This window comes from Melanotaenia boesemani, chromosome 6 (genome assembly GCF_017639745.1).
Source record: "Melanotaenia boesemani isolate fMelBoe1 chromosome 6, fMelBoe1.pri, whole genome shotgun sequence".
Lineage (NCBI taxonomy): Eukaryota > Metazoa > Chordata > Actinopteri > Atheriniformes > Melanotaeniidae > Melanotaenia > Melanotaenia boesemani.
This window is the reverse complement of record NC_055687.1, coordinates 13,900,228-13,926,530: the sequence shown is the minus strand read 5'-3', so window position 1 is coordinate 13,926,530 and position 26,303 is coordinate 13,900,228. Positions and strand designations below refer to the sequence as shown.

The 26,303-nt window shown below is 36.4% G+C and overlaps 1 protein-coding gene across 1 annotated transcript in view; it reads left to right on the top strand.

The window, feature by feature from the left end:
- LOC121642057 (glutamate receptor ionotropic, kainate 3) overlaps positions 1-26,303 on the top strand; it is a 101,219-nt gene that overhangs the window by 40,403 nt on the left and 34,513 nt on the right. Inside the window, exons 2-5 of the mRNA XM_041988525.1 lie at positions 20,731-20,904; positions 21,093-21,350; positions 21,462-21,643; positions 26,146-26,199. Coding sequence (XP_041844459.1) covers positions 20,731-20,904; positions 21,093-21,350; positions 21,462-21,643; positions 26,146-26,199 — 668 coding nt within the window. The remainder of the gene's footprint in view (positions 1-20,730; positions 20,905-21,092; positions 21,351-21,461; positions 21,644-26,145; positions 26,200-26,303) is intronic.

Sequence of the window (26,303 nt, the reverse complement as noted above, 5' to 3'; positions counted from 1 at the left end):
TTAGCCACATCTTGAAATATTCCTTATTTTAATTGTATTTGGAATTTTTGTAGGGCTACAAAATATATTTATTGAAAAAAAAAGAACATTTGCAAATACTTGGCATAGCTGATTGCATCTGTTTCTTTCTGTCAAATGAGTCATTTAGAATTTCAGTAGAATGGAAAATGTGCTATGAACCATAGAACGACCAGATCTTTTTCCTGGCAGTGTTCATATTTCACTGACAGTTTGTGCTACAGTTTAGTTTAAAAGCTATCTTAAGTCTAGTATAAATCATCATTCCACTTTAAGCAAGTCAGACTTCCTGCAGTGTTTTTCCATTGATCGATCAGACATGATGCACAGCCTGCTGTATTGGCAATTCACAAGGTGCACACATGAAACGAGTTCTTTGAACAGGGAAGTGTCAAATGATTGCTAGTAGTCCACATGGTGCTTTAGCAACATGCCATGTCCATGTCAGGGATCAAAGCAAACAGTGAAGACAATTTATGCTGTGCAGCATGTGTGACCATCACACGTTGGCTGAGTGAGGAGGAAGTGATGTGAGAAAACAAGATGCTGCGCTCTGGAGATGTTGGCAAGAACACTTCACTGTTGTTTGAATGCTTTTCCAACTTCTTGTCAAGTTGTGTTCAATTATTCATGCAAGTTGCAATGTTTTGTATATGGCAGAGGGAATTCACTGGGACACTTGAAATTCTTGGTTTAGAATGGAGAAAGAAGAGGGAGACGTTTGATAAGACAAAGTCTTAATTTTACTAATTTGGGTAAAATTGCCACACAAGGCTGAGATGCTTAGATATGCATTTTTAATTATTATAGGATGGTGATCTAATCTCATTTCTGGATACCTTCAGGTATTGCCAATTAAAAATGTGAGAATGGCTTTATGTCTAGCTGCATTAAGGTCAATTATTTATGCAAAGTTAAATGAAAATAGCATGAAATGCTGAAAAAAAAGCATATAGCAGCATGTAACCTGATGTTTTTGATTCATTTAATGAAGGAACAACGGAGATTTAAGATGTTTTTTTTTTGTTGTTTTTTTTTTTTTTTTTACAGGATTGTTTCAGGACTTCCGTGCCTGAAATGAAACACAGAGTTAATGGGTTTGTTTTAAATTGCTTAATGGTGTTCTTGGTCAGTTTCCAAAATACTCAAAAAGAGGAAATACGGAATAATTTAGATGTTTAACTTTAAGCCATATGTTATTGTCAAGGGCACTGATCTAATTAAAAATATTCCCTTGCTAACTTTTCCTTTAATGCTTTGGCTTTTTGACTCACAAACCTTTGCTTTGATTCTGACTTCGCTGTTATCGGTGATGAGAGGAACTTGGCACAATGAGCAAAGATCAGTGATGAGACTCGTTGCACCTGTCAGAACTGACCAGATCAGGTAATGAGGAAAGTCCCTCGGGGTGTTAACGAAGCCATTAGGTACTCGTGTGTAAAACTGCTTGGAAGTCGTGTTGAATCGTAGCAGCCAAATTAAAATTCACTGCACATGGTACTGAAATGTAAATATGCTGCCTTTGCAAGGATGAGCTGGCCTTCTTTTCCGTGTTCTAATCGGCTTTGAAAAGATGGTGCAAAGTGCTTAGGAATAATGCTTGTGCTCTGTGATAAAACAGGCAGCTTTTATTATAAACCTTCAATAGGCATGCCATGTTTGAAAAAGAACAAAAAATATAAGCTTTGCACATTTTGTTCTCTACACTAAGTATAAATGGCCCTCATTCACAACACAAAATGAATGCAACAGTTTTCTCACACAGTATCTCCTGAATGATCGTTTCGTTTTGTCTCATTCATATCTGGACAATGAGTTCATTTAACAAGAAGCTTTTGAAAAAGAGATTATAAAAAGGGGGAAAATCATTCTTGCATATTTGTGGGATACAGATAGAAACCTTGCATATCCTCTCATGAAACTCAGTAGCTTGCCATGGAGAGTGTGTTTACATGTGGCTGTCAATCACATCAAAGCTGTCAAAGATTCTAGCATGCATAAAATCATGAGGGGTACATGCTTTGATGCAGAGCAATATGGCATGTATTTTTTTTTTTTGTTTTGTTTTTTTCTGTAATCTTGAGATTTTAATATTATAACGAGGCAATAGCTGAAAAGTAAAAAAGTCCTAACTGAAATCTAGATATTTTGAAGTGTCCTTGCCCAGAATTTATCATTTAATGTCGCTCAGTTGACCAGTCCTTCACTTTCATTGCTCCTCGCTCTGTACTAATCCTCTCGAGTACACGGCCCTTAACGCTTAGGGAAAGAATCTTCTTCCTCATACCACCAGAAAAGTTGGAGGAAAAAACGAGTGCCTGTGGCCTTAATTCAGATGTGTTAAGATTGGTCTTGTTCCAAAAGATGTGCACACTCTGAAGTTAATTTCCACTTGAGTGCCTCCTGTCCCAGAAACGAGCCAGAGGTGCCCCGAATGATCTGACCAGCACCTCCCCTCATTTGTCTACATTAACTTTGCATGTGTGGTCCGTCCAATAATAAGTGGGGCAGGTTTATATTTAGCAGCACCTGCAAGGACTTTAGAAAGCAGGGTGACTCTGACTAGTTTTCAGACCATTGTCAGTTGTTCAGTTCCAAAAGCTAAATCTGAGCTATCATTCAGGTTTGTTACAAATACTGTATTAGTTTCTTTGTCATTATTTGGGCTGCAGCCAAGCTCTATTGCAGTTCTTGCAAGTTAAAGTGCAATAGAGCCTGACAGAGATGTTTATTGTATTTTCCAAAAGCACAACAAGTGATCAAAGATACTTAATGCTATATTTCCCTGGTGCTTGCAGAAAAATATACTAATTTCTAAGGGTGGATGGCCATAATTAAGTTAAAATTAAAAATAATGCACTGTTGAAAGAGTTTTATATATAACCAGACTCAAATTCTTTTTCTAATTGTGTTTAAAATTAAAATCATCTAATTGGCTGTCAAACTGTGCTGTAATAATGTGGCCTTAATTAAATGTTTTTCCATTTTATTATTAGGGACTGTGTAGGGATATGCAGGGATAAACACAGGGCTTTTTAAAAAGAATGTTAAACCATTTTTGTTAGCCAGAGAAGTTCAATAACCTATAGCTTTCCAATGTTTATTTTTCAATATCTGATGGCCAATATGCTGCCTCTGTAGTATCAGGGGGGACCCAAGTTCAGACTAATTTGCAGGTGGCAAGGAAGCTAACAGAGACATGTTTCGTTTAATCAGCAAAATAACAAGCATAAGATTTTGCAAGATAGAAAGTTGCTTAATTCAAATATAAATCCAAGACAAAATCTAACAGGAGGTCAGTCAAATAAAAAGAACCCACACAACTGCAATACCAGAAGTTTTGATGCAAAAAAGGTGTGGCAATCAGAAACAGGTGTGTCAGGAAACAAAACTTACATGGAATGAACAAAGGAAGCATGGATTACAAAAGAAAATAGTAAAAAAAAACAAAAAAAAAACTAAAATTCATGTAAGAAAACACAAACTCAAGAAAACTCACAGCACATGACATGTAATTCTTTTTAATCTGATTGGAAACAGCATTCCAGCTTAAATATAAGAATTATAAGAATATTAAAAACATTGATTTGTTTCTTTTTTTGTAGATTTACTTGGATTTTACTGAGAGTATCAATCATATAACGACAGTATAAATACCTCATCATTTTACATTAACAACTGCTACACTGAGGTTTATTTCTATTTGTCCTTTACCTTTTTTAATTAGCAAAAAACAAACAAAAAATCCCTGAAATAAGTGGGAGCCCATAAAAAAAATAGCTCAAAATTGCAAATAATTGGCCCAATTAATTGACCATCAGATTAATTGGTTTAAAGTAGTACCTGCTGTGAAAATGAAACTCATGAATGAATCCCCAAACGACCAGATACAAAGAATATGACCATGAAATCTCAACATTGAAGCCTTGCAGTGAAGAGCTCTTACACTCAGCCTTCAGGGCTGCTGTTTCACTAACACTTGTCTCATTTCATCGATTGTAACGTAAAATACAACATGATGAAAACAGTGTAAGATGGAAAAGTAAATGTGTTTGTGTGTGGAAAAGAGCGACATGTTACCAGGCTTACATACCAAAAACAGTCCTGCATTTGCAAATAATGGGTAGCAAGGGACTATATGTCTGGAAGGGGGTTTCAGTAAGAGTGACTGACAAGATTTTAATAACTAAATAACTAAAATAACTGTAATCAGGAAGACTTTTACAAATGTGCAAAGTTAGCAGCTATAGAATTCAAATCTGTTTTACCATCCGACTCATGAATAGCCAGGTAAAGAGTATGGATTTGGCTTAATCTACCGCTCCAGAGGAGGATGCTTGCATGATTTGATGGGTACATTGTCAAACAACACTATCATAAATTGAATTTTTTTTTTATTCTGCTGCTACTGAGATGCTTAGAAAAATTACTTAATTTACCTTGCCTGGAATATAGAGCCCACTTACTTCCACTCTTTCTTTAAAGAAGGCATACCAGGAGAAGAAAGCCGGGTTTACAGACATACAACCTGTGCTAGTCTTTAAAAAGAAAAACAACACTCAGCTGCTGCCCTGTGAAGACGAGATTCCATGTAAAGTCTTCTTGACTAGTTTTGTAGTGACTGTAAGATTTGATTGCTTTTGGACTTACAGTATACCTATAATTCTGGATGTTTTTTTTTTTTTTTTTTTTTTTTTTTTTTTAAAACTTAGTGGAAACCCCTGCCCTTTTTAAAAATTATGTGTAAAAATAGCTAATCTCGCTTGTGTTTTAAAAACACATTATTTTTAGCCTCATCACGTCTAATTAGAGGACTGTCAAATTTATTCTTTGTTACATTAATGCTGCTCATTGCTGCTCCGCAAATCAGGTTGCATAAATCATTTATTTTGATCATCAATATTTGGTGAGAAAACCCCAAATGTGCATAATCACTTTGAATTTTGCTTGAAGTGAAGGATGCTTGAAACTTTCAGCACATGTAGAACCAGCTATACTGTCTGCACTCTAAGCTAAGATTTACCACTTAAAATTCAACAAATAAGGTTAAACTCACTCTATTTACATCGTTGTTTGAAGAGTTTTGCAATATTCACACTTGCATGAATCCTGTTTATATTATATGTAAAAAAGAAAAAAAAAGAAGGACAAGTGTGGGTATAGATGGCCAACAGCAGTATAAATATGAGGCTTCCCAGCTGGTGCGTGTGTTAAGCATCGTCGCCTGGGGATGGTATGTTACAGTGAGGTTAAAAAGACTATTTTAAGTAAAAGATTTGCCATAATCATGTGTATGATTAAAATATAAGCTTTGACATAGGCCTAGCAGCATTTCATCACTCTTTGACCAAACATAACAGGCACAGCACAATATGTGTGAACTGTATTTTTAAACCAGAGGATAAGGAGGCAGCTAGAGGTAGCTGGTGAGTAAGCTTGGTTGGGGTCATGATCAAATTGCTTATTGACAAATGTTGCCAAGGATACAAAAGGCAACTGTCCTGTATTTATCTTTATGTAAGCCCACTTCATAAACACACACTCACACAGACCCACATACACATTACTGGAAGGTGCACCTTCCAAAACTGTTTTTCATGCACAATGTGGAGCTTTTTTCTGCTGTTGGCCAGCTTTGAATCCCACTGTGACAAAGTGCCAAGGCTGCAGGTCTGCATAATTCTCTCACCATATGTGGACAAAGAAAGGTGACTGCAGGTTAGGAGATGGATGGGGTAGGGATGGTGATGGACACAGGTAACTTGGCGCAGCTTGGAGCCACCATCCACCTGGCATCAGTTACCATTGTCTCATCCACCAATTTTCTGGCAAAGCCTATGATTGAACTGGCGCTGAGGTGAGGATTTGGCAAGGGGGAGGATTTTACCTCCATGATAACAATGGGCCACAGACGGGGGAAGTGACTGTTTGTATCAAGCATTGTGGATCAGGATTGTGTAATGGAGGTTCACTGTGTATTGTGCAGTCTTTCTGGAAATGGATTTGCAGTTTGTAAAAGGGCATCTGAGCCCCGCTACTCCGTTTGGCTAATCAATTCCATGTCCTTGCTGGGTTGTCCCATAATTGTCCTCAAAGTATCTAGCATCTACTCTTCACTGAAAGATGTAATTCAAAGGCATGACTTTAAGGCACAAAGTAAGAAATATATTCCCGTTAGCTCTGGTTTAAAGTGAAAAATAAAGCATTTTCATTGCAAACACGCCCCAATAACCCTAATCATGACCAGGGTGCCCTGAATTGTGCAGAGCACTGGCTCCCACCCTGACAGATTATCTAGTATGAATGTTTGGGAATGATAATGAGATCAAAATACCTCACTAAGCTGGGAAGAGAGGGCAAAGACTGGAGAGGAAGAGGGAGCAAAAGAGAAGCTAGCAGGAGCGAGCAGAGGAGAAGGTGAGCGATAGCTGCGATAAATTGCAGAAGCAGAACCACTTGAGCATAAAATTAGATTTTACAAATGTGTTGTTACCTGACAGTCCTCTGACAGAGGGGATATCACAACATTATAGAGCTGCATGAGTACTACTAATCGTGTCAAATAAATAAGAATGCATCTCAGCTGAGATGGAGCTGGATGAGATTCAGTGTGGACAGCCAGTATACTGGCAGGAGAAATAATTAAAACAGCCTTTCTCATTATGGACTCTAACATTCAAAGCCAAAATTCAATCTATGCAATATTATGTTATGGTGTGTGAAAGCTATACATATTATATTTGACACTTAAAATAATGCTGATTTCACACTTAGTAGAAAAAGCCTTTGGAATTTAAGAAACACATTTTCAGATGTCAGTTGTATTTCTTGTCTTGGTTTTCATTTCTGTTGTTATTTTACAACGTTTATAATCTTTAAGTTATATTGTGAGACAGTAATGGTAATTAGCTTGAACATGCATCATCTGTTTTGTTTATTCCTGTTACCTTTGTGTGATTTTTCCAAATAAGAAAAACTCCACTGGATCCTGCAATGCAGAAAAAACTTGCTGAGGAAATGATTGTCTTCATTAGTTAGAAGATGGCAACTTTTGCTAAAGACATGAAAAAAATGCATCTACTGTTACTAAATCCTGTCATAGTCCGAAATATAAACAGTGATTTGACATAACAGACTGATATGAGAGATTTGACAAGACAATTATTTGTTACTGGTGGTAACAATAGTAAGTTAAATACATCATTAAGGCAACAATGAAGACTGAATGAATCAGTCTGAATGACAAATAGAAGCTCTAATTCAAGTTGGCTTAGCAGAGAGACTGTGAGAGACAAGTCGCAGAGGCAAGCTTTATCTGCAGTATGCTGCAAGGAGAGAAAGTGTGTATGTGTGTGTGAAGCCCTAGTGCTACTAATAAATATAAAGAGGGTTTTTCATCCCAAAGTGTTAAACCTACAGAGAAATCTTTCACTAGATGTTTATTGATTCATATTCCAAATAGATAAAATAATGTTTATTTAAAGTGCAGTGGTCTTCACAGCCAGGCCAATAATAGATAATAATCTAGGTAGGAAAAATCTAGGGGGGGCGGGGGGGAAGATTCCAGACAGTTTTACAACAATCAGCCACTACACTGTTAAAGAAGTTGTTGAAACAGCTGAGTGAACTTAAAAAAGTCAGAACCAGCTATAAAGTAAAGTAAACTCAACTAAAGGGCTCTGGTGTGTAAAGGGAAACTCAAAGTAGAATCCTAGATTTAAGTTAAGATAGCTATCCAGGTCTACTCATGTCTTTAAGCTAAAACAACTCATGTTGCTGAGCTGAAAATGCCTGAAAAAGTTGAGGTTTCTTATTTGAAGCTTTTAATTTTACTAAAAGTTTACAAAAAAAAAAAAAAAAAACTTTACAGCTGGTTGCCTTGCTTTTGAAAGTTTTCTTACAACTCATTAATTTAGTTGAGAATTTTTTTTTTATTCCAGAGCAGGGTCGCATGGTGTACACCCTTGAAAGGTCACCAGTTCATGCTAGGGCCAACACAGAGAGACAATCATTCACACAAGGCCAAAGCTTGAACCAGGAACCTTCTTGCCAAGAGACAATGATGCTAACCTCCACACTACCATGCCGCCCAGGAAGTCTGTACCAAAGACTGCAAATACCCCTTTGGGTACAGGTTTGCCTAACATATACCTAAACATGCCAAAGGACTTAAAGTGCACTGCTGAGGTAGTTCAAAATGTGTTCATGAACCTGTGCCCACTGCTCAGCCAGGGTTCAAGCCATAAAAATGTTTAGTGGATATAAATGAATGTGTGTGGAAATGGAAATGTTAAATTGTTCTTAATGAATTAAATTATTTTAAAGGGGTATTAGAGTTTTTGGATACAGACTTCCTGGGTTGCAAAAGGTTTAAGCCTCAACCTTTCTGTGTGCAGAATAAACATGAATGATTGTCTCTCTCTCTCTATTGGCTCTACAATGGACCGGTGACTTATCCATTGTGTACTCTGACCTCTTACCTAGTAGCTGCTGGGATAGCCTAAAGCCCCTGAAAAAACCTAAAAAAGCAAGGCAACGAGCTATAAAGCATCTTTGATTGAACTGAACTGTACTGTGTCAATCTAAATTAAAGGTGTATAGCAAAACCAAAATATAAAGTTTGACAAACTTGAGACTACTTTTCAGACTTGTGCAGTTAAGTTGAGGCAGCTTGTGAACATAAGTTGCCTCAATTTTCTAGATATTTTCAACCTAGTGTGTTAGTTGTTAGTTGTTTCAGCTCAAATGAGAAGTCCTGGACCACAATCTAAAGCTTGTTGAATTTCAGATTTCACTTTGAGCCTTTCTTGAGTTTACTTAAAGAAGTTTAAATGATCCCCTACTTTACAATAGCTCAACATTTTTTTTTTATATTGTTCATTATATAGTTGAGGCTGGTTCGATCCAGTATCAGAATTGGGCTCCGATATTGACCTGATTAACGGACTGGATATCAGGCTGAATTTCCTGATCCACTTCACCAATCCACAAAGGGACCGTTGTTGGTTCCTGTTTACAAATTATATGTAATATGCAGGATAAGCCTAACACAATATATTATTGCAGAATCAGTTCATGAAATATTTCCATTTGAACTCACATATATAAATAATTATATATGACGTTTTTACTCCGTGTTTCCAGTTCAGACGCAGCATTACTGAACACCTGCATTAACAAGTCTGATGGGGAATAAGGCTGCCTTTGCAGCAAGTTACTTATTTGCATATATGTTAGTCTAGAAACCTAAAAAAGCAAGACAGCAGGTTGAAATGTGTGTACAGCCAAGGAACAACGTCATTCAGCTAAGAAAGAGGAAAAAAAAAAAATTTGCAGCTTGTTAAGCATACCAGGTTCATTTAACAGCACATTTATTTCACTAATTCACATAAAACATTCGCAACTAGCAGTCTCGTTTGTAGCATCTTCATAATTGCTAATCGGCTCCATGAAGATGTTCTGGCCAGACTGAACAGCAGCTTCTATGATCAGAAGTTGTCTTCATCAGAAATGAGCCTTCTGAGCCGATACTGCAGACCACAATCTGTGTGCATCGCTACCAGACTATCTAGTGTTCCCAGATTATCCGGATACATCCTGGTTCCCTTTCAACTCATTCTCTTGGACATTAAATGTATTTTAAAAAACAAACAAACAAACAGTTGTTACTGCTCAATTGTATTTACTTTTGTTTTTATTTAGATTATGAAGTAGCATCAGAGATAGTCATTGATTTACTTTAAAAGGTCTTTTCTAATAAGTCATTTTGGAAAACACTGGATTAATTTTGTTTATCAGCTGTAACAACAACAGGATAATGACCATAATAGTGTTAACGCAAACCGATTTGGTATCGGAAAATATCGACATCCACTGATATCCAAATTTCAGATACTGGAATCAAATCAGAACCCTGAAAAAGTGGATCGGTGCATGTTTAGCACATTATAACCACATGCTTAATGTTGTGTAAGCTTTGACATTTTGGGAAATTGACAAAAAACAAAGAGGAGTGTCTTGTAGTGTCACTGGGATGTTGAGATGTTGAGATTTGCTCCAAATCATCCGAGTCTGCGTTTGAAAGTGTTTGGGGCTGCAGGGAGGGGTTATAACGATGTTCCACCCCACAGAGGCTCTACCAGATTGAGATCTGAAGAGATTAAAGTTTGGTTAATGCCCTAGGTTCCCTTAATGTCCCTCAAATGATACTGGTGTAGCTTTTGTACTGCTGCCAGACCCATTTTGCCTTTTGCAGGGAGGAGATGTGTTTGATCTGTAACAATAGGCTCATTTGATATGAACTGCACCTCATCTTGAAAACCAGCTACAACAGGCAGGTGCACTAGGTGTAAACAAAATGTACCGTAGTAAGACCAGTAGCTTACAGCCAGTTTTTATACAGTTTTAAAGGAGTAGCCAATTAAAATTCTTTCAAGAGCTCTATGATCAATATTTTTATGATCTGACATCCGTGTCACATGAATTATCATACAAAGCATCATATCAGTCTTCAGCTGAATAAAAAGAGCAGGCTCATTTGTCTTAAAGTTTTTAAAATTTATTTGTAGGTCCGATATAAAGACAGTTTTTTGAATGTTGCTGTCCAAACAATCCAACATTATCAAAAAGAAAGCTAAAGCTATGATTTGTGCAGTATCATCAATAATATGAATGCTTTCAACATCTCTGATTAAACATCTACACATTTACTCTATTAAACGACTGAACACATAAATGTTAAAATAAAATAATAAAAAACTCTCCAATTTAACAAAACTTTAAAGTATGTTGTTGAGCCAACATCTGAACCAATCATCTGTTTGATCAGATGAAAGCCAGACGTTTCTCACCATTCCCTGAGGCCATGCAGTTGGTGGAGAGCAGCTGCAGCGCCTGGCTGTCAATACTGCAGATGCTTCAATGCTGTGCAATTATTGTTCTCTATGTTTGCATGACTTTACAAGAATGCTGCAAGTCATATGTGGACAAGTAGCACCCACATGAAGTTTGGGACTCGACATAGAACAATGCTATTAACTACATCACTTATTTTCAGTTTGACTTTTTAAATCTTTTTTAGTAGTTTTTCAAGAAAAAGATAATTCTTTTTACTTACTGAGGACAGATTAATCATTACATTTTAAAAATTATACTTAAAATACCATCTATATATATACATATATATATATATATACTATTTCCAAGTCTGACATGAGCATGGCTAGAGATTATCAAGCTCATTTTGCAGTCATAATTCAAACTATAAAATCAGATGCAAGTTATTTTACACCGAGTCATTGGACTCTCTTCATCTTGGCTCCACATTGTAGCGTCATTAATGATTAGACAGTTCTAACACATTTGTGCTTTACAGACATTCTGGAGTCTTAACAATCATCTGACCTGAATGCATTTGGACTCAATAATGAAACCTGAGCCAGAGGGTGATGTGGGGTGTAGATATATGCATATATAGTCAAACTAAGATCAAACCCTATCTGGTGAAAAACTGTCCGGAGAGGTGACTTCGCTAACTAATGAGCCAATATGCTGCCAGACACAATTAATCTGCCCCCTTAATTTCCTCTCATGATACTCATCATTGATTAAATGTAACAGATTCCTGGTCTGTTTTTCTTTTTTATTTGTTTTTGCTTTGTATGATACAAAATGCAGCGCTGGCAAACTTCACTACTGGTCTCGCTATTGTATAACACTTTGTCCCTAGTGTTGTGTTGTTACCCATAATTACGAAGGAACATATTCTTTCCGAAATTGGCTGCATTTCCGAATGTTTGCAGTGATTTGTGAATATGCTTTGTGTTGGTAATTGTTTGCAGCCATCATTGTGCTGTTTCACATCCAGGGAGACAGGAAGCTATTCGCAGGAAGATTGGGAATCCCACCAGTGAAAAGAAAGTACAAAAGAGCAACACAAATGCAGTGGGCGAGCACACACGTATACAGGAGCATAATGAGCTAGTTTCATTGTTTGGACTTCTGAATTGGTTTGTCTGGTGGCAAGAAATCTATTCCAACAAGCTCAGTGTTCCCCATGAAAACAATATATACATATATATCCATATATATATATATATATGTATATATATATATATACGTTATTATAAAGGACAGCCTTTACATTAGGAAGTATGTTAGCATTAGGATGTATGTTTTAGGAAGTTCAATTTCAAGTTCGTTTATATAGCACATTTTCTACAACAGCAGTTGCCCAAAGTGCTGAACAATAGAACAACAACAAATAGAATACTCCACAGTTAAAAATAAAACACTACACAAAAAAACAATAAAAATCAATAAAAAATAAAATGATAAAACTGGAATAAATAGTAAAAACACATGAATGTCAAGCTCAATTTTGAAGTAGGTCTTGGGTAGAGACTTAAAACCAGAGGTAGACTGAGCAGCTCTGATGTGAAGTGGCACAGCTTTGGGGCGGCAACCAAGAAAGTTCTGTCACCCCTGGATTTGAGTCTAGCAGACGGGACCTTCAGAAAGAGCTGTGAAGAGGACCTCAGAGTCCTGGCTGGAGCACGCTGGTGTAGCAACTCCGGCAAATACGGGGGAGCTAAACCATTTAAGGCTTTAAAAACAAGTAATACCAGAAACACCAGAAATAGAATAGCAACATGTTATTTTTATCATTTATATAAAGTACAGTTACCTACTTATTCACTCATATTAAGATTCAGGGGGAACACATTTTATTGTGGCATATTATAAATGTCTAATTTGATCATCTTACTAATCTTTGACTATCATACAAATCTGCTTAAATTTGTTCTTGAATTATTCTTAGCCAGTTTTTTTTTTATGAAACCCTGCCAAAAAAATTGTTAATTTCTTTCCTTTTAGGTTGGTAAATGATTGATAATGTGCCAGCTGTCTTAGCTTGCATAGGTGAACATCCATAAAATGCTCATAAATGGTCAAGCTAACGCGCTGTGATTCAAACAGACACAGACAGATGAGGAAAAATAAACAAAGTGCCATAGTTTTTAAACTGCATGTGAACTGAATGTGTTCTATCGAGGGAGTATGGCCAGTGTGTTGTTCTATGCAGTACTGGGGCAGGAGCATCACTGTTGAGGACAATAACAGAGTGGAGAAACTGGTGAAAAGGCTGGTTCAGTGGTCGGACTGAGTCTGGACTTGGTGGACAATATCATGAACAAACAGATGATGAGTAAACTTAAAACTGTCAGACCACCCTCTTCACAGTGTCTTTAATAAACTCTGAAGCTCTTTTATTGGGAGAGTGGTAATGCCCCGAGGTTTAATTGATTATTCCTGCAGTTCGCTTTTTTCTATGAGCACTTTGTATGAATTTGGTGTTGATAATTATTGTTCTATTTACAGTAATTTAAATATGTGTTGTGGCATTACTGTTGCAAATGTCTATAGCAGAGTCCACATTCAGCCACTTTCAGCAGGTAGATCTGGGAGTAACGGGATGTTAAATTTCTTTCAGTTTAGGGAACAGATCTCGCTAAAGTGTCTTAATGCACATACGTGTGCAGTCTATTGCACCAGTGGTGTTAAGAAGATCAGAAATAGAATTAAATCCCACCATGACTTCGACTTCTTTTAAAATAAATGATTGAAAATGAAATTTAAAAAAATTCTCAAGAGAAAAAAACATATTAGGACAGAGTTTGTAATATCTTGCTATGTATTTTATAATAATAAAAGGCCATGCAAATTACAAAAAGTTGCCTTTAAAATCTGACAAAAAGAATACTATTAGTTCATTATTAAATTTTAAGGAACCAGACAGCAGAGGACGTTTAAGCATGTCAGCACTGAATGGTTCAAGTACTCTTGAGTTTTCATAGAATTTGCTCTTAACTATGAGTAAATACAAAATGTAAAGAGTGTCATCTATGCCACAATCTTTATAAAAAATATTAGAAAGACATAAGAAAAAATTGTATAGAAGAAAACTTGCTGAATGAGGCCCATTGATCTTAACTCTCCTCTGCAGTAACTCCATGTTGCACAAGGACAATGTTTTTTTTCTGTTTTTACCTCATTACTAAAAAGGTCTGGTAGCAAAAATGACCTTGCCTTGCTTTTAAATTGCAGGTACTGCATTTATTTTAAGCACACATATTGCTTGGCAGGAGTACTGAAAAAAGACAAAAACAAAAACTGCATGCAACTGTGTAAAGCTCCAACTTAACAGGAATATTTTCGCTAAATGTCTTTCTAAATGCTCAAAGAGATTCTGATGTGTAAACCCTCAGACTGGATAATTGTTATCAAGACAAGGACTCAGATGAACAATCATTTTGCATTACAAACAAATAGAATTCCAACCTTGTTTTTTATAACCCCAAACAATAGAAATAAATTCATAGTTGGAAGGAGAAAATAAAAAAGCTTAGAGCATATGTGACTGCACTAACACCACAGGTTACGTTTCAGCTCATCTAGCATCAAATACGAAAGTGAATATCTTTAATATGTTAAATTTGTAAGAAAAGAAAAACAAACATAAGTGGCTAAATCAAACAACTGGCGTCTTTCTCAAAGTTGCTTGGTTTTTGGTTTACTGTTATTCTCCTACTTCGATCATACTCTTCAAATTCCTTCAAAGTAGTGAGGATTTTCACTGGTAGCTGCACACATGATTCCAACCAAACCAACAAAGCTGTCTTACAGGAAGTCTGCCACTCCATAACAGCAGAGGGTGTGTTCATGCTTCAGGATTTGGCTGGGTTGTTTGCAGATACATAACATGAGAGGCTTCCATGCTACTGCATAGATTTTTGCAAGGGCACGTAGAGCCAAAGTGTGAAACTTCTGATTCTGACTCGACACAGCATGTCTCTGTCAGTTCCTCAAGGCGCAGCAGACCTCTGCACCCGCAGCCTCTTGTCTAACATTAAAATTCAGCTTGATTTTAATTCACACCACACATTACCCAAGGCTTTCATTTCCACGCAGGCCAAATGTTTTAATGTATAATTAATTTAGCTAAATAATATGCTTTGGTCACTTGTATAATTTTTTTTAACTGTTTTGAATAGTTGCTTTTATTTATTTAATTATTTTTTTGTTATTTTTGACTTTTGTGCATTTTTTATACCTTTTTTGTTCATGTCAGTCTGCAAATGTGTGAATGTTAAAAGGTTTGTACTTGAGATGCACTGATACCAGTTCTGAGTATTGATCAGATACGATGTGTGTGCACTCGTACTCTGTATTCATAAAAGTTCCCCAATGCTTATAAACCATGCCAACGTGAAAAAAAACATGGGCTGTCAAACTTCACAACTTAATGCAAATAGAATAATCTGTGCAATTAATGCTTCAGTGAAAAAAAATAAGTAAATAAATAAAAAAAAAAAAAAAAATAATAATGAGATGAATGCATAAAACAACAAAGTTGTTACTCATGCTATGTTAAGAATCCAAATTTGCCGTTATCTTGTTGAGAGAAGCTGATTTTGGGCATGTAGGTGCTTTGTCACTGTGGTGAACGGAACTGCCAAAATCCTTTTAATTTTACTCTGAAAAAATGTGGAATCGGTGCGTCCCTAGTTTCCATATACTCAAAATCACAAACTTTAAGAGCAACAAAAGATTGCACTGACAGTTTGACATCAGGAAACGATGAGGAAGCAATGCAGGTGTTTACCATAGTTAACAAATTTGGTCTGCTTTTGTTTTGTTTTTTTTTTTTACTTTCACATACTGGAATGTTGTAGTTTAGAGCCCCTTACCCCATCCTTTTTTTCAGTTACAATGTCACTAAGTTTGGGTGATACACTTTCATCTACATTTTGCAGCTAAATTCGAAATCATCTGCTCGTCACATCAGGCGTTGCCTTTTGAATGAAGCTGATCCACAAAGTCCTCAAAGGACAAATTATGGAAACAGCTGCAATTAGTGGCTGATTTATATATTGTGGAAGGACCTTAGAGACTAATTAAAGGCCTTTGTGTTCTAGTCTATTCATGACACGCTAATTTGAAGCCTTTTGACGGTGATTCACAAGAACAAATCTGAAATTTATGCGTCTCAATTTGCAAACGCCCACTGCAATAACGAATACTCAGTGTAGTTGTTTAAATGGAAACTTGTAAACATCCAATGTCGGCATCATTAAGGCAAATTCTCTTCGATGTTAAAAGGAACAGCTTGTCCCTTACTTGATGGAGTTGCAGGAGGTCTTGCATATTAAGCCTTTCTATTGTGCTTATGGTAGGTTTCTGAAAAAGGCAAAGTGAATTATCTGCAGGATTTTCTTCCCAAGGAGCAGGTTTCCCTGTGTTTATTAAATTTGTTAGAGTGCTTCTGAGCAATGCACATTTTATCCTCTTAACAGTCAAATTACTATATACTCCAGCAATTACTTAATGTACTCTAATGAGATTTCCCCATGAAATGGAAGGATTCATTTATTTTAATGTGATGCATTCCATCGGGCAGGTTTATGCATTACGTCCCCTCGCAATCCAGGAAGGCTTTGAGTCATAAATAGTAAGATGAGCTTGGCTTTCAGAATTGCCACTTTGCCCACAGCAACAGAGGTATATGATTCTGTGATCCAGGCACTGGGGATCTGTTCAGGGGCATCAGCAGGTCACAGCTGCTATTTCCAAGCTTAGCTCTCTGCAACCAGGTATTCTCTGGGATTAGTGGAATAATACCACTCTGACAGGGAGGTGTTTGTGTGATAGGCCATGGCAGTGCAAAACCCAAAACATGACTAAAACCCCAAAATAGAGGGAATTTACAGCCCAATCTCACCAGAAATTCTTTAGCCAATGGTTATTTGCCAGATAAGCACCACACTGTGTGAAAGCAACCCAACAAAACGTAGTAGTTTAATGTATATTTTTCTAACTCTGACCATGTAGTTTTAACTATAAGCTGTAACAATCAAACCAACCTACTTAATAAGGCATTTTTGTGTAAGATGAGGGCAACTGTTCTTGATGTCATCATGTCATAAACATGAAATGTCACTTATAGTGTAATGTGAGCTTTTTTTTTTCCTAAACTATCTTTTTTAAATAATGTTTGTGCAGCAACACACCACTAAGAACAAAAGTCATTCTATAAGTGAACAGTAATAAAATAAAGTTAAGAATCTGAAATGAGCTTCGTCAGAAGGGTCTCTGCGCTCAAACTCAGGGATATGATGAGGAGCTCAGTCACTTGGGAGGTGTCAGACATGTCCCACAAAGAATAGGCCTGGAAGTACACTCATGACTTGCTTGAGAGATTATATCTCTCAGCTGACATGGGGATGGCCCTGACGTCCCCAGCGGTAGAATGAGAGGAGTAGAGGAAGGCCTGGGGATCTCTGCTCAGGCTGTTACCCCCCACAGTGGTTTTGGAATGGCCATGTTCAATGTTAATAAAAATGCTGTTGAAAGACATGTAAATCACCAACATCCCAGAGGAGAAGCTGTTACAGACAGAGGAATAGATTGCTCCCCAGTTAGCAGAAACATTTAGCTGCGATTATTGCTGCATAAGGAGTCACGTCAAACAGATGTTAACATACTTTTACCACCCCACAGAGATCCAATGTTAAATTTTCTTTTAGGGGTTATGTGAAAATCTGATGAAACTATAAGTCATTCAGTTATTTATGAATAAAAACAAAAAGATTTTACTCATTTTCAGACACCTCTATATACACTTGAAGTCCCATTTTTCTAATTTAATTTTCTATTTAATCATGTTCTTGTTTCTTTTACATACAAAATGAGTGAGTCCTCTTCTCCTAAGTCTGTGATTTTGCGATGCCATGATTTTACATTAGCCCAAAGTAGCCCAAACCGGACAGCTTAAACACTGGCTCAATGGAAATGACTCAATAAAAGATTCCATTTTATTTATTTATTTGTTTGTTTGTTTTTTTAGGTAAAGGTGATATAAGAAATATTCAGTGAGCTGCAATCTGCACCTTCACCTCTAGATGCCTCTATTTAGCACTTCTTTAACATTTTATGGAATATTGGAAGAAAAAAATGCACACATTTTAAACAACTATGCAACAATAAAGCACTTTAATCTCTCTGCTAAGAGCAGGAAGTATCAAGGTCCAGGTCAAATATACATCACACTAGAAAATAGCAAGTGCAAAAATAATTTTTAATAGATTAATCTTTTGTGCTGCTCTTTTCTTTTTTATGTAAATGTAATATAGACCATGACCTGTTTACTCTGTATTTAAACAATAAACTGCTAGTTTAATGACACAGATTAACCAGTCATTTCCATTTACACACTTAAACTTTTGGCCTTTTCCAAATAATCATGCTACATCATGCTAAATAGTTCCATGAATTTCCATACTACAAAGCCAAATATCACCATAAAACATTTTAGTCTTCCACTGGAAACTGGAATATAGACAAATCCTGACAAAAAGCCCTAAAATGCATTAAAAATATTTTCTGTTGTGTTTAAAACTGTGATCTCAGTGTGGAAAAATGAATCTAAAAGGTTGTTTCTATAGATGAAATGAAAGTTAAACTAAAGTGCAAGCATTTGTAACTTTTGATGACAGGGAAATTATTTTTCTCCAAAATTAACAGAAGATGGCAGAGACATTTTGCTTTGTTTCAGAAACACATAATATGATGAGAGTGGAGGTTGAGGAGGCAGTCTCTTCATAAACTGATGTTCCTGCAGGCGTCTTTTAAGAAGCTGTCTAAACTGTCTTCTTGGAGGCTGTTGCCAAGCCACAGGAGGACTTTGCTGTCACATATCTGACAGTACATGTTTCGTTTGTTACTTTGCCAATTACACATAAATGGTGATACTTAGACTATTTTAGTGTAAGATAGAACAGGCGCTGGGTTTAAGGGGTTTGGATTTAGCTTTATTAGAAATTTTTTTTACTATGGGGCAACATTTGCAGTTTTGTTTCAGCCATAAACAATTAACAGCATGAAAGGAGATTGACTGTGACGCTCTAGAAGTTCTTTTTCTTTTTTTGTCATCATGAGTCTTGAACGACTGAATGAGGGAGCGATTTCAGGGCCAAGATAACCCAGATAGCATGATCAAGGTGGTACTTTCAGTGTATAATTCTCTCTTGAAAGATGGTGTGTAACTATATTCACAGATTTAGCAGTACATTCAATAAGAATAGGTATTCAAAAATATATGATATGGGTGGTCTTTCCTTTTTAATGACCTATGTATAAATTAAGCACAAAAAATAGGGAATTTTGTTCTTGGTTAATTATTGTATTATATATATATATATATATATATATATATGTGTGTGTACAAAAACCTGATTAGTCATCTTTATAACAATGAATAACTTGTAAGGTTTTTGCATTTACAGCTGAACGTGTGCATTACCCCCCCAAAAACACGTGCCAAAATCCTTTGCAGAATTCTTGTTGTTATAATTGTAATTTCACGCTCCCACAATAATAAGGAATAAATAACACATATTGGCCATTTTTATGCTATTCATTTTACACTATCAGGGTCCTCATTAGTATGTGGAAGACCCATACACAGCCACAACTGCTTGGAACCCCCTCCTCATGCTACCATCCTGGTCACATTTTGCTGTGGTATGGCATCCCATTCTTCAACCAGGAAATGTTGAAGATCAAACATTGTGGTTGTGTTCGTCACTACATCCCACAAGTGTTCAAATGAGTTGAGGTCTGGACTCACAGCGCTCCCTCTCCAATTTCTGGAGGTACTATCCTGGCTCAATAGGGGACAGGGTTGACACCCTGGAGGATGGAGTTAGGTCCTGCATTTTTGGAGATACGGGATCACCACTGGCTCAAATCAGTATCTGTGACTGGCACTAGCATATAAATCTTAAAACAAGAGTGAATCCCAGCCGACAACATTGCGGGGGATTTGGCACATTTTTAGGGACACAGCGCACATTTAGCTGTATTGCTCATTCCACTGAAACATGATCTTAACAAATAACAACTTGTTGTAAAGGTGACTAATTAGCCTTTCCAACTATGGGGGAATTTAAAATGTATTTTTCTATAGATTTTAGCTAATCAAAATACCTGCTCAATTTTCTTTTTTATTATTATTTTTTTATTATTATTATTATTTTGTATCTCTGTCAGCACTGCAGGACATAGTGCTGGACTGGTCTTACACACACTATCATCTCATATCATCTAAAGAAATACTTTACTTTGATGTTCATATAGACATGTTTTGTAAATGTGAGCAGCGGTCCTTGCTATCTGAAAAATGAAAGAATACTTTCCTTTGAATTTTATGTCAAAGAAGAGCATCCAGGTCCAGTTTTTTTGTACCACAAATATGATATTCAGGTGAAATAAAAGGATTTCTTAATGGAAAGACAAGAGCCTAAGATATTCCGTTGCCCTGATGGAGCAGACAGACAAGCATAAACACACACATTCACAGAGACACACATACACACTCCTTAAATCCATTATGGCTTCAGACTTCAAAGACGATATTAGTTTTTTTCAGCATTCCCTGAAAATGGAGAGGGTTGCTGCATGTTTGCTGAGCAAATTTAATACTTCGTGTAATGCGGACTGCTGCCTTTTCTGCTAGTCCTAAGAGCAAATGCCTCCCAATATTTTTTTTCATTTAGTCCTATCCAAAATTGAGCCTGTGTGTCTGTTTGCCAATGATTATATTTAAAATCAGTTCTCATGGCCCCTTATGTGTCTTTCTGTTTTGTTTTTCAGGTGGGATTTTCGAACAAACGGATGGACCTGTTTCACTTGTTAGTGCGGAGGAACTTGCCTTTAAATTTGCTGTGAATAACATTAACAGAAACAGGACTTTGTTGCCAAACACAACATTAACTTATGACATACAAAGGATTAATATCTATGACAGCTTTGAGGCATCAAGAAAAGGTAAGTGACTTAGTCTGTTTTTAGTCAAGAATTGGTGCATTTAGGCAGGCTTGTGATTTGTCTGTATCAATTCAGGAAGTTAAATTTTGGCTTCTAGATAATTGAGTTTTATTGTTCATTCACCTCACTTTTCCTCAAGTTCTTGTTTGTTTTTTTTTTTGTTTTGTTTTGTTTTTTCTTTTCTGTAGCTTGTGACCAGTTGTCTTTAGGTGTGGTTGCAATATTCGGGCCCTCACACAGCTCATCATCAAATGCCGTGCAGTCCATCTGCAATGCTCTGGAAGTGCCGCACATCCAGGTGCGGTGGAAACATCACCCTATGGACAACAGGGACACCTTTTATGCCAATTTGTACCCAGATTACTCATCATTAAGCTATGCTATCCTGGACCTGGTGCAGTTTCTTAAATGGAAAACAGCCACTGTTGTCTATGACGATAGCACAGGTGAACAGAAAGCTACTATATTTTTACATTGTACTCTCATAAACACACATGTATACCTTAATTGTTCTGTAAAAAACTGATAAACCCCTTATTTGTCCTGTTTCTTTGAAGGTCTTATAAGACTACAGGAGCTGATAATGGCCCCATCCAGATACAACATTCGCCTAAAGATCCGCCAGCTTCCTCTTGATACACAGGATACGAGGCCCCTTCTAAAAGAAATGAAGAGAAGTCGGGAGTTCCGCATCATTTTCGACTGCAGTCATCACATGGCTGCACAGATTCTGAAACAAGTGAGACAGAACTTTTTATTTATGCACCTCATGTCAGATCTGATAATAAAATAATAAGTCAAATGAAGGTGTGTGAGATACAAACACTGCAGATTCTGAGCAGAAAACTTTTATAAGTATGTATAAAAGGGCTTTTAACTCACTAGGTGGGGAAAGTAGTTGAAGGTGCAGCAGGGAAATTTTGATCATTTGGAGCAGCAGGATAGATGACGTTTAGCTTTAGATTTCTATCTTATCTATCTCCTGCTTTATCATGTAGAGGGCCTCAGGGAGTAGGAGCCTATCCCAGTTGGGCAAGAGGCAGGGTACACCTTGGACAGGTTATCAATCTGACACAAAGCTCAGACAGACTGCCATTAAAGCTCCTGCTCACACTCATGTCCTATTTAGAATTATTAGCATAACATTTATGTTAATGCACAATGTGAGAAATCCAGAGTAGCATAGAAATGACATAAACACCTGGCAGAAAGGCCCCATTTGACCAGCAGGTCAGTACTTAATGCAGTAGATATCAAATCCAAAATTGGCCAGTTGGTATTCCTGCACTTGTCTATTTTATTTTGAGTAGTTTTTTTTTTAAATCATAAATCATAAAAAATCATATTTTGTTTTAGTGACTTTAATATTTACCAGAAGCTTTTCACTTGAAACTATCATATGTGCAAACAAAATTTGTTGAACACCATGTGAACCACCAATAGCCAACATGTTTTATTATTTTGCTGAATAGAAATATGGTTAGATATAAATGATTGTCAGTCCACTGAGGCCTTTCAGTATGATGTTCTAAATGGAGAATGTGTAGGTGGCCTGATGTTGTATAAATGTCAAGAAGAGGCTGGTGGATCTCCCATTCATTCAGTTTGCTGTCAGATTCTATTAAAATGTTTATCCTACACTCCACCGCCAAAGTTATTTATATAAGTCAGTCCTGTCTAGTTACTGGCATCTAAGATTACATTCGCTTTTGGCCAGACTGCATATGTTGTACCAAGAAATCAGTGCTCTCTTGAGTCAAACAAAATCCTCAGACATTTTTCTTATATGACTAAAAAACCTTGCATCTGTAATATATATGATAAATATGGAGGGAAAAAGTTTAACTTTTGCAACATGTGTCCTTAACTGCATCATGCTTTAAAAATCCAGCCTTAATTTGAATCTGTCCATTTGTGTCTTTTTCTTTCTCTCTTCTTTTTCTTCTTTTCTTTTCCTGCATGAATAAATATTATATTGTTGTTCATGAGGATTAGATTGCTAAGATATTAAAAATAATAATAATATACACACTTATATATATATATATATATATATATATATATATATATATATATATATATATATATATATATATATAAATGAAACAAACTTTCAGGTTTCAGGAGACACAGCTGCCATCAGTTTGATCATTAAAACCAAGAAATCAAATCTCTTTTGACATCCAATGTGCTGGAGCTCCTGAAGTTGGGACATTAACTATTTATTTACATTAACTATTTACTATATAACAGTGCAGTAATATGATCATGATCTTAGTAGACAGCGCAGTCTCTCGCTTTATGTGTTCCATTAAGGTCCATCCATGTCTGTTCTTTCTAATTTTTTTGTTTTGTTTTGTTTTGTTTTTTTTAATGGCTCCACATTACATTTAATTTTCAGTTTAGTTTGTTTTGGTCTGAGTTATTGTTGCTTGAGGGAGTTCTCAATGTCTCACGTTACCCCTTTAAAAAGGATTTCAGTGATTAGTTGGTTAGATTGCAGTTGCATAACAATTTAGAACATTCTGGTGCTGTTCATGTTGCATCACATAGTAAGTAAATGCTATAAATTACTCACCTAAAAGACTAAAGGTAAAACCAAGAATGAAAAAAAACACATACATTTTGATCAATAGCCAGAGCTCACTGTATTTAATACAGGCAAACCTAAAGCATTTAATCAGTCTGAAAAGTTATGATCAGAAATCAGCAAATAAAGCTGTCCCGATACTCACTAGCTTTTGTTTGGCTGACTTTTTTAGGCTTTTGAGGTGGGGACACAGTAGTTTTAGTGATGTCACCTCTCCTGTCACACATTGTGAATGAGATGACCCAGATTCAGACTCTGGAGGCAAGCAGGTGAAGAAAATAAATAACTTTTGATAGCAAAGCTAAAAGCAGTGCAGTTACAGGGAGTCCATAACATAAGTCCAAAACACAGAGCAGGTTAAAGGAAGAACAAACCTAAATTTAGCAAAAACCACATACAAAATGAACGTACCGATGAACAAAGCAAACCTGGTACTCAGTGAAGACCAATACATTGCAGGTGTGGTGCTGTCAGTCAACATCTTATTTTTGTCTCTGTTGTCCTGTACTCCAATTCAAAAGTTTGAACTGCTGCTGGTAATGCAGCAACAGTAAAACCACTGGCGATGGTTAGAAACTGAAATATACTTGCCTTGATTTTTCTGTAGCTATAGAGAGAATAATAGTTGTACCAAAGTTGGCATATTCTCATAGAAAAATACATATTTCTTTTACCATGCAGATTCTATCAGTTTTGATATTCAAATTTTTATTATACATAGTGAAAAACAGCTTATATGGTACATCACACATGAAAACATAACAGAGAAGGCCAGACATCCAGAGGACACATCCTTAAAAGTGTAAGAAGAGAAAGAAGAAACAAAATGCTCATATGTAAAAGATAAGTGAACAGCAAAATAGAAAAAAAAAGAAGACTAAATCTACATAATCTACATCTGCATTATCACCCAGCTATAGTCGCACAGTCGTCTTAGTAGTTAGAAGTAAAATGGACCATGAAATTCCCACCTCCGCGTGCCCGGATAATATATTGATACAAGTAACTGGTGTATTATTTTCTAGTAGTTTCAGTGCACAGCAGCAACGGTTGTAAAAGCTATTTGAATAGTTGTGAGAATAGATTACAATTAACAGAATTACCATAAATAATAGAGAATTTAACAGCAGTGATAGTAGCGCCAGAATCAGAACAAATGTTAGCAATACTTGTTGAGGCTCTGGTTGAAGTTGCTGGTTTTGAACTGATTACAAACACAGTCACACCACTTCATGTGTACAGATTAAAGAGATACATGCGTAGCTGAAGTGAAAAGTATTTTATTTGAAAGGATTTTGAAATGAATTTATCTGACAATAACCAATCAATGAAGGGGCAACATCAAGCATGTAGAAGCCTCAAAACTCAACCTGATAAGCAGGCATGTGTTGAGCGGTTGCTTATAGAGGGTAGAGCACACACTTGTCACAGCCTAAAACCAAATTTATGCATGTCAAAGTGGTGTGCTTCATCACAGGCAATAAAAATGTGCTGTTATTTGTGCTTTGGGGGGAAAGAACTGCATCCTCATGAGAATATTTGTACTTGTGGATACTGTTCTGCATGCCTGTTTACCCCGCACTCTTGTCTGTTTTTTGCATGCATGGATTTTGAGATTAAGTACACCCCATACTGAGTTGTATTATGTATAATGAGGTATATATCAGATCAACCATCCTATAAAATTGTGAATTTGAGTGAATGTTAAAAGGATTTAAACACCATCTTTCAGTTACTGTATTATACTCTCAGATTTTTAAAATTATTTTTAAGAAAATATCAGGTCCTGGTTTTACTATGACAAACTCACCTATACTCTGGCAGCATGAATCTGACAAGATGTGTTCTGTCTCAGATTTGCCACGTGGAAAAGGGAGCTTTATCCTTCACTGTCACATTTTCTTTTAAAATGTGACCCAGCTATTGATTGGAACAGAGACATATGGTGATTTACCAAGATGAGTAGAAAACAGACAGTCAGACTCTAAGTTCATCTTGCAGCAGTAGAAAGAGAAAATAAATGAAAAAAAAATGCTTATAATTCAAAACATGACACAACGTTTGAATGCCATATATGTGGCTGCATGTCTATAAATGCAGAAGTGAATGAGCTTTCACATAAGCCTAACATCTTATTTACATAACCTTGAGTTTTTTCACAACAGATGGTACAATTAAATGGAAAGCACAGCCCACCATGGGAATACGGTGCCTTTGAATGTAGATGGAGTGAAACAAGTGGCAATGATGGAGTGTTCGGATATGAGGCAAAGATTACTGAGCTCTTTGATTGAAGGTTCTCTTCTCTGCTGAGATGGCGTCACATGCCCTGGCCCATTCCAAACCATTTAAATGCATAGAAAAGCATCAAGAGCTGTTGCTCGTCTTAAATTCTGTGGACCCCATATGGTGCAGAAATCTCAGCAAGCAACATGAAAATCTTGCCCATAAAGGGAACAATATTTTCATTAAAATATGGCTATTCCCCCTTTACACTGATAAGTCTATATGTGCATGTTTTTGGTGCTGTTTGTTTTAAAGTGCTGTTCTGATTCTAAAACACTCTGACACGACAAAATGACCATTTTTTCTGTTCTGTCTCTTTTTATTCACATCTTTCTTTCCCATTTTCTGTCCCTGTATCCTTCCAGGCCCAGACCATGGGGATGATGACGGAGTATTACCACTATATCTTCACCACTCTGGTAATGTACCATGCTTGTTAATGTAAATAGTCCCGTTTGTTCTCATCTCATCACTACTTGAGTTTTTGATGAATAGTGGCTAATTGCCAGTGGAGTTGGATCCA